Raw genomic sequence first — 11,907 nt, 5'->3', positions numbered from 1 at the left:
TCAGGAACATACCCTTTTATTGTCTAGCACCTTTGACAGTTTGACGTCTCTCTAAAGGAGACGGGAAGTTTGGAGCATTATTGGGTCTTTCAGTGGGAAAGAGGAGTGGGCAGGTACACTGGAGGTGAGTGGATGTCTTAACACGTGGAAATGTGCCAATGGAACATCCAGGCCCACACCTGGCATGCTCCCCATCACAGTCTGCTTTATTGTCCCTTTAAAAGAAATACAGAACAATATGTAGCAAAACAAATAAATTACTCTCCATCTCTCAGAAAGCAAGTTCAGAGGTTGTTGAAGCTGCCTAAGAGGCTTCTGGACAGACGCCTCCAAAGAAGTGAGCTTTTCAGCTTCCTTGGCTCCAGCCAGTAGGAGATGAGGCCCCTGCTGCCCACATCTCAGGATTTCTCGTGGTGTTTAGTTAGATTTGGGATCTTGTTGCTTGGGCGTCTCTCCTCCATCTTCCAAATCCATCTCTGCAGCAACTGACATACATAGGACCTGGACATACCACGTGGCAGATGCTACAAAGAGAAGTTTGAGTCAAAACAGAAGAGGTCAACTGGGCTGAGTTCAGGTGGCACTGAATGGGGCTGGGCCCGAGGGGACAATTACAGTTAAGCCTCAACAACGGGTAGGAGCTATGGCGAAGGTGATTTGGGAGACTAGATTTGCAGAAAAAGCCAAAAAAAAAAAACCAGGCCGTACAATAGCTGAGCCGACTTGAGGACCCAAGGCTTACCCACAATCCTGCGGAGGCAAAGAGGTCGTTTGTGCTCTGGCACTCTGATGATGAAGAAGTAAAAGGGCAAGCCTGAGAGGGCAATGCCGATGCCGATGAGGGAGTTGATGGTATCGCTGTAGAGTGGAACAGCCACCAGGAAGATGGTGCAGAAGCAGAAGACAATGGGGAAGAAAATGCTGAGCTAAGGGCACAGAAGAAACAAGTGGAGGTTAGACAGCTCAGGGTGGACAGCCAAGAAAACCCCACCTGTGAACAGCAGAGCACTGAGTGTTCTTGTCATCCCCTTCCTCTCAACTCGGAACCACCGTCAAGTTCCGGGCAAAGGTTTCTGAATAAATGTAAGAATCCCCTGGAGTGGGTGCAGAGGTGGGATGGAGAGGTCCTACCTTGAGAGGACGAGGCCTGTTAGGCTCCTTCCAGCGCAGATAAAGCTGACCCACGATAGAGAGCCCCACGAAGAACCAGTAGCTGAAGCTGTAGTAGTTAATGAGCTGAAAGATGTCCTCCACACACAAGTAGATCAGCGCCATGAGACCCTGCAGGCGCAAGCCCACATCAGCTCCTCTCAAGGCCTGTCACGCAAGGCACTTGCCAGTCCCCTTTATCTCCCACAAATCCACCCCCTTGTCAAGTCCTCAGTCTCCCCAACTGTCCTTTTCTGTTCCCACCCCGTTTACCACCTTAGTTTCAACACCTCGCTCCTTTCCTATTAAGTCAGTAGCCTTTTTCAGCCCATTCTTCAAACTCTTGCCAGGTTAATCCTCTGTACAGCACAGCTCAAAACAGTTCCTCAAATAGCTTTTGCCCCAGAGCCTCTCCAGAATGGCTCCAACATACAATTCCAGCTTTTACCTTCTGCTACCCAACTCCACACTGCTTAACCTCCGGACTTTCTGATGCTGTTTTCTTTCAACCTAAAGCCCATCCATCGCTACCATTTGCAACCCTAACCTTAAAAATCCACTTCAAATTCACTTTCTCCAGGAAGTTTTTCCTTGTTCACCCTCTACCCCCACAGTGACCATTTCTTCCCTTGAACACTACATCACTGTCTGCCACGGCAGTCGTTACAGTGTATTCCATGAACTTTATGCCTCATCCCAGGCCAGAGGAGGTCACCATTCCTTAGAGAATATGGATTCTTTCAAGAACCACTGCAGCAGGGACTTCCCTGGTGGTCCAGTGGGTAAGACTCCACGCTACCAACGCAGGGGGTCCGGGTTCAATCCCTGGTCTCGGAACTAGATCCCACGTGCATGCCACAACCAAGGGTCCGCATGCTGCGACAAAGACCCAGCACAACCTAAATAAATAAATAAACCACTGCAGCAGTTACAGCACAGTGCCTTGCCCACAGTGGATGGTCCATCAACAGTTTTTCTATTAGAATCTTCTTTAGAGCTTCTGGGGAGCTAAGAACAGTTGTATCTACTGCTACTAAAGTTCCCCCACAATCTGGCTTTCAGCCCCAGTCTTGAGACCACTTACATTGAAGAGCAGAGCCGGCACTGGTGTGAACCGCTTAACATGAATCATGCAGATGGTGTCAGGGAGATGGCCTTCTCTTGAGCCCACAAAGAAAAGCCTATTTTGGGTAAGATAGGAGAGGCTGAGAAACTTGGGGGACGTGGGTGTGGCCTGGTTCTTGTGCCACAAGGCTCTCCCTCTCTGGCATCCCCTCCTTCAAAAGGGTTTGAATAATTTGGAACGGAGTTCAATACTGAGATTTGTAAGAACTGGAGGCTGCTGATGCGAACAAGGCCAAAGCGTTGTGACTGTCACTTGGGGATCGCGGTGACTAAAGTCTGGGTCCTGTTAAGTCCTGCCCTGCCCTGCCACAGCTCTTCACTTTACCCCTCAGTAAAAGGTGACACTCATACCTAGACGCAGCCACAATGGAGGCATTGAGGCCACCAAAGCAGGATAACGCAACTGCCACTGGAATGGTCCAGTTGAACATTCCAAAAATCTGGTCTGCAAATGTCTAAGGGAAAGGAATGGAAAAGAGTCATTAGCAGGACCTAACGGGGATGGAAGGCAAGGACAAGCATGCCCCCTGGTGCCCCCTGCTAGCAACCCAACCCTTTCTTCCACAGCAGGGCTAACGACCTCGCAAGCCCAGTACTCTAAGCATACTCTTTTCAAGGACTACCCGCTTTCTGGGACTTTGAAGAGCAGCACGATACCCAAAGCCCACAAACACACCCTCACCCTTATGCTAGTGAAAATCCTTTACCACAGCAACAGCATCGCTGGCCAGGATCTCTCTCATGTCGAGCACGGTGTAATAGGCCACATTGGTTAAGATGTAGATGATGGTGACAATGGGCATGGAAATGCCAATGGAGAGGGGCAGATTCCTACAGCCAAACAGAAAAGTGGATATATTAGCCCCACAGTCTCCTCCCCACTGTCCTTTCATTCTCAGACTCCGCCCCACTAATCCGGGGATGGGGCCTCCCGTGGCAATTCCCCAGGGCTTTTGCCTTTGAAGTTGCCTAGGATAGGATAGGATAGTGGCTTAAGCTCTGAACTCAAGAACTAAAGAGCATCAGGGAAAGGAACATCACATTCGGAAAAGGCCTACACAAAAAAAGGAAAAAGGATTGATGACTGTGTCACAGCATGATAATAGCACAGGAAAGTTTTGTTTGTTTTACTCTAGAGGTCTCTTAGTATCAGGATTCCTCCTCTAAGGCTGTCAACACTGAAAAATTTGTATTAAGGTTAAATATGAAAGAAGAAATTATAGAGGGGAACTGCAGTCTAGCCTCGCCAGAGAATAATACAGGTCCTCAGTAGAAAGAACAATGTGTATCTGAGCGAGCAATCTGGGAAACATGTGCACCCCGCCCCCTTACTCAGTTTGAGAGCTTTGAGTGCCGTCCTAACCAGAGGCCAAGAGAAAAACAGACGTCTCAAGGTCCCTCTGGCCCAATAAAGCCATGATCTTTATAAACGTTCTTCACAGTGAGAGGGGGGCAAATACTCAAGTCATTCAGTTTCTGTCCTGTAGGTGGAAGCACCGCCCAGGCCTCGATCTGCTATCATCTGCTCCCAGGGTTGCAGCACTAGATGTGTATCAGGAATACTCTGTTTCTCAAAGCCAAAAGGTGTTTATTATTATTATTTTGACTTAGAAATTTATAGAAACCTCACTCCCTGGCAAATCTTAGGTCCTAGAATCATTGAATTTCAGAGCCAGGAAAAGCTCTAGAGATCATATAATTCAACCCCCTCAATTACAGACAAGGAGCAGGCAGAGATGGCAGGGGACTCCCTCAAGGTCATCCAACAAATCAGTGGAAAGACAGGTCCAGGCCCTTTGACTCCCTGCCCAGAGTTCTTTTTACTCTGCTTGACTACAGGGCAATTCAGAGTAAAAATGATGTCCTGAAACAAACAATACCACAATTCAAAGTCAGTATGAATTTGAGAAACAAGGAAGGGATCAGAAGAGAAAGGAAGGGGCTTCCCTGGTGGCACAGTGGTTGAGAGTCTGCCTGCCGATGCGGGGGATGCGGGGGATGCGGGTTCGTGCCCCGGTCCGGGAAGATCCCACATGCCACGGAGCGGCTGGGCCCGTGAGCTATGGCCGCTGAGCCTGCGCGTCCGGAGCCTGTGCTCCGCAAATGGGAGAGGCCACAGCAGTGAGAGGCCCGCGTACCGCAAAAAAAAAAAAAAAAAAAAAAAAAAAAAAAAATTAAATAAAGTATACACAAGCACATGGTACAACTTGCTTTGATTAATGCAGAAATGCATGAACAAATGAGAAAAGGCCTGTGAAGAAAAAATTTTTTTTAACACATGAGAAAGTTCACCTCTTAGCTCTGCTGCTGTGATCATGGACAAGTTACTTCTCTGGGCCTCCGGCCTGCAGTCTATTAAAATGACACTGATAAAATCAACTAGTTGTGGTATGCTGTCTGGCACACAGTAGGAGCTCAATAAATGATGGCTATCATTGCCATGGAAAGTTGATGGTGAGGTACCTACCTCTCAGGATTCTTGATCTCTTCGGTGACATAATTGAGGGTATCCCAGCCCGAGTAGGAGAACAGAGCCGAGTACAGTGCCAGAGCAATGTTGCCCGCTGAAAATGATGAACCCTCAAAGGAATTTTCAAAGTGAGTCGAGGCTCCTGGAACCCAGAGAATATGGAAAGGCATAAGGATTAGTGGCCTACACCCCAACTACAAGGTGATCCGGTAAAGGAGAGGAAGAATGTGACGATAACAGAATGTGTGTGGCTTACAACACCTTGGCAGCAAGGGTACCAGTGAAAGAATGGGGAGCAGAAGAGAGACAGCTACAGTGATGGGCCAGAGTGCAGGGAGCAGCACAGGGGTCTTGACAGGAAGGACCCCGGTGGCTCTCTAGAGTAAGGATCCACGACAGAGCAGAGGGCTGGAGAACAGGGGTGATGCAGTTCTGTCTGCCCCCTTCCTAACCCAGACAGCTGATACGGAGTGGAGGAAGGGCAGGGCTCAGTATGCCCAGTCAACAGAGTAGTTGCAGGGTAGGTGTTCACACCTGGAAACTGGTAGAGGAGTGGGTACAAGAGGTTCATTTCTGCCCTTGTCTGCTCCCATGGGAGAACAGTCAGAGCTACAGCATTGGGCTCGACAATCCGCAAAAGCTGGCTCCCGGGATATGGCTCTTTTTTGCCCAGATCAACCTCCTCTGGGAGGCAGCATGCAGAGAAATGACAGGACAGGCTTTGGGCTCAGTCTGCCTGGGTACAGATTTCAGCTCCACTACTTAAGCTAGGGACTTCAGGGACTTCCCTGGCGGTCCAGTGGTTAGGACTCCGTGCTTGCATGGCAGGGGGCACGGGTTCAACCCCGGTGGGGGAACTAAGATCCTGCAAGCCTTGGGGCATGGCCAAAAAAATAAAATGGGGATAATAATAGTACCCATTAAATGAAATCATGCACAGAGGTCACTTAGAGGGGTATGGCGTATGGAAAATGCTTAACAGACATTAGTTGCTGTCACTCTTATTTCTTACCCTGGCCAAGTCTAACAGTGCCTGCGATGATGACGGCGATCAGTGCCAATACTTTCGCGTAGGTGAAAACATCTTGTACCAGGGTTCCCCACTTGACATAGGCACAGTTAATGAAGGTTAAGAGACCTGAAAGAAAAATAATACTGATTGGTGACTGGCCCCACCGTCCAGAGGGCCTTAGACCCCCAAGCAGTTTTTCTGGTACCAGTCACCAAAATAGAGCCTTTGGCCAAAGACGGAACTGTTTGGGCTCTGACCTGCTCTTCATTGGAAACCTCTGCCCAGAATGCCCTCACCATTATCACTCAAAGGCTCTTGCTGAGCACCTGTGTACACAGCAACACACACACACACACACACACACACACACACACACACACACGCCCTCAGCACTTATACAAGAGACACAAAACAAAGCGACTGGATTTGCTTACGCACAAAAGTGCTCACAGCAATAGGAGGCAACTGGTAGCGGAACAGGATTAGTGATGCGTTCCAGCTGTTGGCTCTGAAAAGTCATGGTCTCTCACCCTCTCCAGCCCTGTATCCCCTTATATGGGCTCCAGGACCCAACACTCTGATGCTGTGGGATTACTGTTAACCTTGATGAGTCCTGTTGTGACTTATCCAACGTCTGGGCTAGCAGGTCAGGATGTGTGGCCAGGATTAGGCTGGAGGCCAGACTTCCTGCTACTGCCGGCCAGCTCAGCTGCTTGTTTTCATGCTTGGAAAGACTCTTGGAACTGAGGTTCCTACAGAAGGGGGATGGGGCATTTTTCCTGACTGGACAATGCAAAAGTCAGAGCCACAAACATTCCTCAAGTCCTTCTATCCTGGGGTAGAGGCAATCCCTTTACTTGGATGAGCTTCAGCAAAATTCATGGATTGCCCTTAGAGGCAGGGTTCTTAACCTAGGGCTTCCACAGGCCTGAAATTCTTTGTAAAGTGTTATGTACATATGTCCAAAGAATATGCATTGTTCTAAGAAAAGGGTCGATAACTTTCACCAGAATCTCAGAGAAATCTACTACCCCACCCCCCCAAAAAAGCTATAATCTGCTGCTTCAGAAGAAGAAATTCAAGAGGGGAAGAAAATCAAAAGAAACAAGTCTGAAATTCAGCAGAACGTTCCTCAATCCCCCACCAACCTCTTAAACAAGCAGGCAGCCACATACCCCGCACCTTCCCCGCTGTGGCAAAGTGGATCGTTTCACTGCTCCCTCCTTCCCAGCTCAGCAACTGGAGCACTAGAAGGAGGGCTTAACAGCCGTTCTCCCAAGGGCTGCGAAGACAAGATCAGAGCCAGCCTGCCTTACCAGAGGAGAAAGTGCTGGGCTTGCCTGCTTCAGGCCACCAACTCAGTCCCAAGCACTCCCTGTCTCAGTTCTGGCAGTGGTGTGGCCCTCAGTGTCCCCAGCCCTTCTGTTTTGTTGTGTCCTGGTCTCATCACACTCTGGCCCAGAGGCTACTTCATCCTGAGAGGCAGGAAAGAGCAGCCCCTCAGAACAGCTGTCTCACCTTCTGTCTCCCCCTCCCTTACTGCCCAAGTTCTTTTCCGCTCTTGCAGAAAGGGGGCATTCCTGTCCCAAACAAACACTTGCCTTTCTGCCTAATAAACAAGCCAACAAACAACCAAACCTTATCACAGGGCTGGGCAAAAATGCACCCACAACTCCAGGCCAACGTAGTGTTAATAAAGACACAAGCATGTAGTCTCCACAAGCATCCCATAAAACGGGCAAATCTTTCAGATCTGCTGATCCTCCTCAGCCGGTCACCCCTCCTTTACTCCCCACTGGACTTCTGCCTCCTGCCTCTTCTCTCCATCCTGTAACCTCCACCCCTCACCCTTGGGCTCTGCTGCTAGCTTACTAATATAACTCAAGCCAGGTTGGATTAGAAGCATTTGGGACAACTGGAGCTACCATATTCACAAGGGAATGGGGTCCCCTAATTAAAATTCATGGGTGGACTTCCCTGGTGGCGCAGTGGTTAAGAATCCGCCTGCCAATGCAGGGGACACAGGTTCGAGCCCTGGTCCGGGAAGATCCCACATGCCGCGGAGCAACTAAGCCCGTGTGCCACAACTACTGAACCTGAGCTCTAAAGCCCATGAGCCATAAATGCTGAGCCCGTGTGCCACAACTACTGAAGCCTGCGCGCCTAGAGCCCATGCTCTGCAACAAGAGAAGCCACCGAAATGAGAAGACTGCGCACAGCAACGAAGGCCCAATGCAGCCAAAAATAAATAAATTTAAAAAAAAATTCATGAGTAGCCCTCAGGGTCACCAGGGTGACAACACTAAACTGGGATAGGCTTGAGAATTAAGAGACTGGTTCTGGTTCAGAGTCAGTCTGTAACCACATGCCACATGCTTCTGTTCTCAGCTCTGTCCAAGGAAGAGCCAACTCCTTATCCTTTACTACAACAAATTCTGAAAAGAAAATACATGGATTGTTTACATTTTAATCCTTACAGCTTCTCTAGTCTACTTCTATATCCATCCATCTGTATCCTTCCTCTTACCCACGAGTGTTTCCTCCTCCCCCACTCCTGAGGCTTTGTTCTCAGCCACTGACCCACCATCTTGCCCGGATCTGCTCTCTGTATTGAGCACAGGAGGTTCGGTTTGAACGAAGAAGGGAATCCTCTGGAAAGAGTGCTGGCCCTCATCTTCCCCAGCGCTCAGCTTCCTCCAGGGCCTCTTGGCCGTGGCAGCAGGAAATGGGAATGGCAGGCAGCAGTGCTGACTGGGCTCTCTGTCCCCACCCCCAGCGGATACAGCTGACCGGTGGCCCCAGAGCCCAGCCAAGTGCACTGTTCTTGAAGTGGAGCCTGACCTCCTGCTTCAGAGGCAGGGAAAGGGGTGGGGGTAGGACATGGGGTTAGAATAATATGGAGGCAACTGCAAGTTAACCTCAAGGACAGAGATGCCCTACCCTCCTACCTCTAGGTGCAATTCAATCTCCACCCAACACGGGGCCAAGACCACAGAAAGATGGGCTGAAAATCACCTCAGACCCTTGACTCAGGTACACCTCCATTCCTGCTTTGACCCCTGCTTTGAAGGAACAAGCAGCTGAGAAGAAGTCACTCCTATAATCATCTAAAGAGATGCTCCTGAATGGTCATGAAACCCAGCCTCCATGAGCCCCTGGAGGAGGAGGCTAGTTCCAGCACTGAGGCCCAGCATCAGCTCTAGAACTAAAAGCAAGGAGAGCAGATGCCCGGCTTGATCCAGAAGTGAACAAAGCTTGCAGGCCCATTCAGGATCAGACGCCCAGATTTAGTTTAGATGCTCAAACTAAACAGTCCCTGAAAAAGAACATTCAGCCTACAATTCTCCCAGCACCATTAGTTTTAAATACATACAACGTAACACACAACTTAGGCTGCTATTTAAGCCATTTTCTCCTTCAAATTCCCAGGGACTGTAAAAGCCTCAGCAATTTATTAGGCCACTCATGCCGTCTGTAAAGAGACCAATAGCTCTTCCTCCCACCCAGCCAAAAACTTCTCCCTCGCAACTTCTCGCTAATTGTCCTGGACCTCTCCTCTGGAGCCACAAAGCATCAGCTGAAGCCTCTCGCACATCACGATAAGCCCTTCTTAGCATTAAGGACTGACATCCCGTTCCCCTCGAGTCTTCCCTCTTCAGTCCAAAGACCTACGTTCTTCAGCATCTTGTGTGATAAATATGGTTTCCCACTCACCGGCCCAGTTCACTCCTCTGTATTAATTGCACTTTGTCAGTGTCTCCCTGGAAACTGAGACCCACACAGAAAACTCCAGCTACTGTTGCAGGCCACGGAGTCTCAGTTTGAACTCGTCAACTGTAACTCCTTTTTTGCTCCCTAACTGATCAGCTTTTCCCTCTCCCTGTGTTTGGGCCTATTAAAAGTGATTTTTTTTTTTTAAATCCCAAATATGGGGCTTTACACTTGTTCCTAGTAACTTTCCTCTCTGAATTTTTAGGCATCATTTCCATTTATCAGAAATGGAGCTCCCCCTTCATTTTAATCAGTTAGTTCAAATGCCTTCAATTTTGTGAAATCTGCAAATTTGATTAGCAAACTTTCTGGATCTTCACTGAAGTCACTTATAAAAATGTTGACTAGGATAGGCAGAGCCCTGTAGTCTATCACTATAGATCTTCCTCTCTGCTGTCATTATTCCACAACGTCAACCAGGAATCCACCGAACTATTTTTTTTTATCTAGTCCGCCTTTTTCTACCTTGTCAACAAGAATATCACAAGAGTTTGCCAAGAACCTCTCTGAAATCTGTATACACATGTCTCTGCTCTAGAAATCTAATGATGCTATCAAATAATGATTCAAATGAAATTAGTACATATATATGCTAGAATGTTCATAGCTATACCATTGTCATAGTCAAAAATTTAAACAACCCAAATGCCAATCAACGATAGAATGGCTAAATGAATACAATGGAATACTAGACAGCAAATGAGAAAGAACCATCTACAGCTACAGACAAAATTATGGATGAATGTCACAAATGTATTAAGTGAACAAGCCAAACACAAGAGAGTACATACCCTTTATATCCATTTACATCAAAACAGGCTAAATTAATCTATGCTACTAGAAGTCAGAACAGTGATTTCCCTTAGCGTGTGCATGGGGGGCACAGGGGAGTGACTGGGAGAAACACACGAGAGGTTCAGGGGGCTGCCTTTTTGATGTGGATGCTGGTTACACATGTGTGCTCAGTTTGAAAATTCATCAAGCTGTACACTTATGACATGTGTACAGTTCCTTTTGTATATTACACTTGAATAAAAAATTAAAATTGAACAAAAAATGAGGTTAGCTTGTTTTTAGCAAATCTGTACAGGTTACTAGAGATCCTCCTTTCTTCCCTTCACACTTTGCTAACCAGGTTTAACAGATGAGCCTAGAATTTGGGGAGGAATCAACCTCAGATTACCAGTGCAGCATGCTCAGAATCCACCTCCTTCTCTTTTTGAAAAGAAATTTATTTACTTTATTGATTTTTGGCTGCGTTGGATCTTCCTTGCTGTGTGTGGGCTTTCTCTAGTTGCGGCAAGCGGGGGCCATTCTTCGTTGCAGTGTGCGAGCTTCTCATTGCGGTGGCTTCTCTTGTTGTGGAGCACGGGCTCTAGGCACATGGGCTTCAGTAGTTGTGGCACTCGGGCTCAGTAGTTGTGGTTCACGGGCTCTAGAGCGCAGGCTCAGTAGTTGTGGCACTCGGGCTCAGTAGTTGTGGCTCACGGGCTTAGTAGCTCTGCGGCATGTGAGATCTTCCCGGACCAGGGCTCGAACCCATGACCCCTGCATTAGCAGGCAGATTCTTAACCACTGCGCCACCAGGGAAGTCCCTTCTTCTCTTTCTTGGAAAGCCAGGTTATCACTTGTGGTAGGCACAGTGGCCCTGAGAAACAGAAGAGTCCGTGTGAAAGCCTTTTTTTTTTTGCTCCAGACGCGCAGGCTCAGCAGCCATGGCTCACGGGCCCAGCTGCTCGGCGGCATGTGGGATCTTCCCGGACCAGGGCACGAACCCGTGTCCCCTGCATCAGCAGGCGGACTCTCAACCACTGTGCCACCAGGGAAGCCCATGTGAAAGACTTTTGATGTGAGAAAGACTTGACTAGCTACTGCTGGCTTTGAAGATGGAAGGGGGCTATGAGCCCCTAGAAGCTAGAAAAGGCAAGAAAATGGATTCTCCCCTAGAGCCTCCAGAAAGGGACATGGCAATGCTGACACCTTGATGTTAGCCCGGTGAGACCCTTTTCAGACTTCTGACCTACAGAACTGTGAAATAATAAATTTGTGTTGTTTTAAACCACTAAATTGGTTGTAATTTGCTACAGCAGCAATAGGAAACTAATAGGTCAGTCAACAGTTTCCTTTTTACACCCTTCCTGTTCTCCAAGGTCCTGGAGATGCCTAGTAGTCATTCTGTCATCTCAACTAATTATAAATTCTTTCCATTTGTTTGCAAGTGGATAGTTAAAAACATTTAAAGCAATGACACGCTTTATTACTATCTCCTCAACTCTCTTGGTCTTGTTTTTTGTTGGCCTAGATCTATCGGCCTGTTGGGTTTTTATTGAACCCTTTCTTAGGTGAGCAATCCTTCTGCAGGTCAAGTTAGAGGAAAAGG

The 11,907-nt window shown here is 48.1% G+C and overlaps 1 protein-coding gene across 1 annotated transcript in view; it reads right to left on the bottom strand.

The window, feature by feature from the left end:
• SLC7A7 (solute carrier family 7 member 7) overlaps nt 1-11,907 on the bottom strand; it is a 53,221-nt gene continuing 41,314 nt past the window's right edge. The window contains exons 6-13 of the mRNA XM_060145992.1: nt 5,757-5,882; nt 4,742-4,886; nt 2,982-3,105; nt 2,626-2,729; nt 2,234-2,330; nt 1,132-1,281; nt 743-926; nt 1-524 (exon numbers count right to left, since the gene is read on the bottom strand). Of these exons, the coding sequence (XP_060001975.1) occupies nt 418-524; nt 743-926; nt 1,132-1,281; nt 2,234-2,330; nt 2,626-2,729; nt 2,982-3,105; nt 4,742-4,886; nt 5,757-5,882 (1,037 nt within the window). The 3' untranslated portion in view covers nt 1-417. The remainder of the gene's footprint in view (nt 525-742; nt 927-1,131; nt 1,282-2,233; nt 2,331-2,625; nt 2,730-2,981; nt 3,106-4,741; nt 4,887-5,756; nt 5,883-11,907) is intronic.

The sequence above is a fragment of the Lagenorhynchus albirostris genome, chromosome 1 (genome assembly GCF_949774975.1).
Source record: "Lagenorhynchus albirostris chromosome 1, mLagAlb1.1, whole genome shotgun sequence".
Taxonomy (NCBI): Eukaryota; Metazoa; Chordata; class Mammalia; order Artiodactyla; family Delphinidae; genus Lagenorhynchus; species Lagenorhynchus albirostris.
This window is presented reverse-complemented; position numbering and strand designations above follow the sequence as displayed.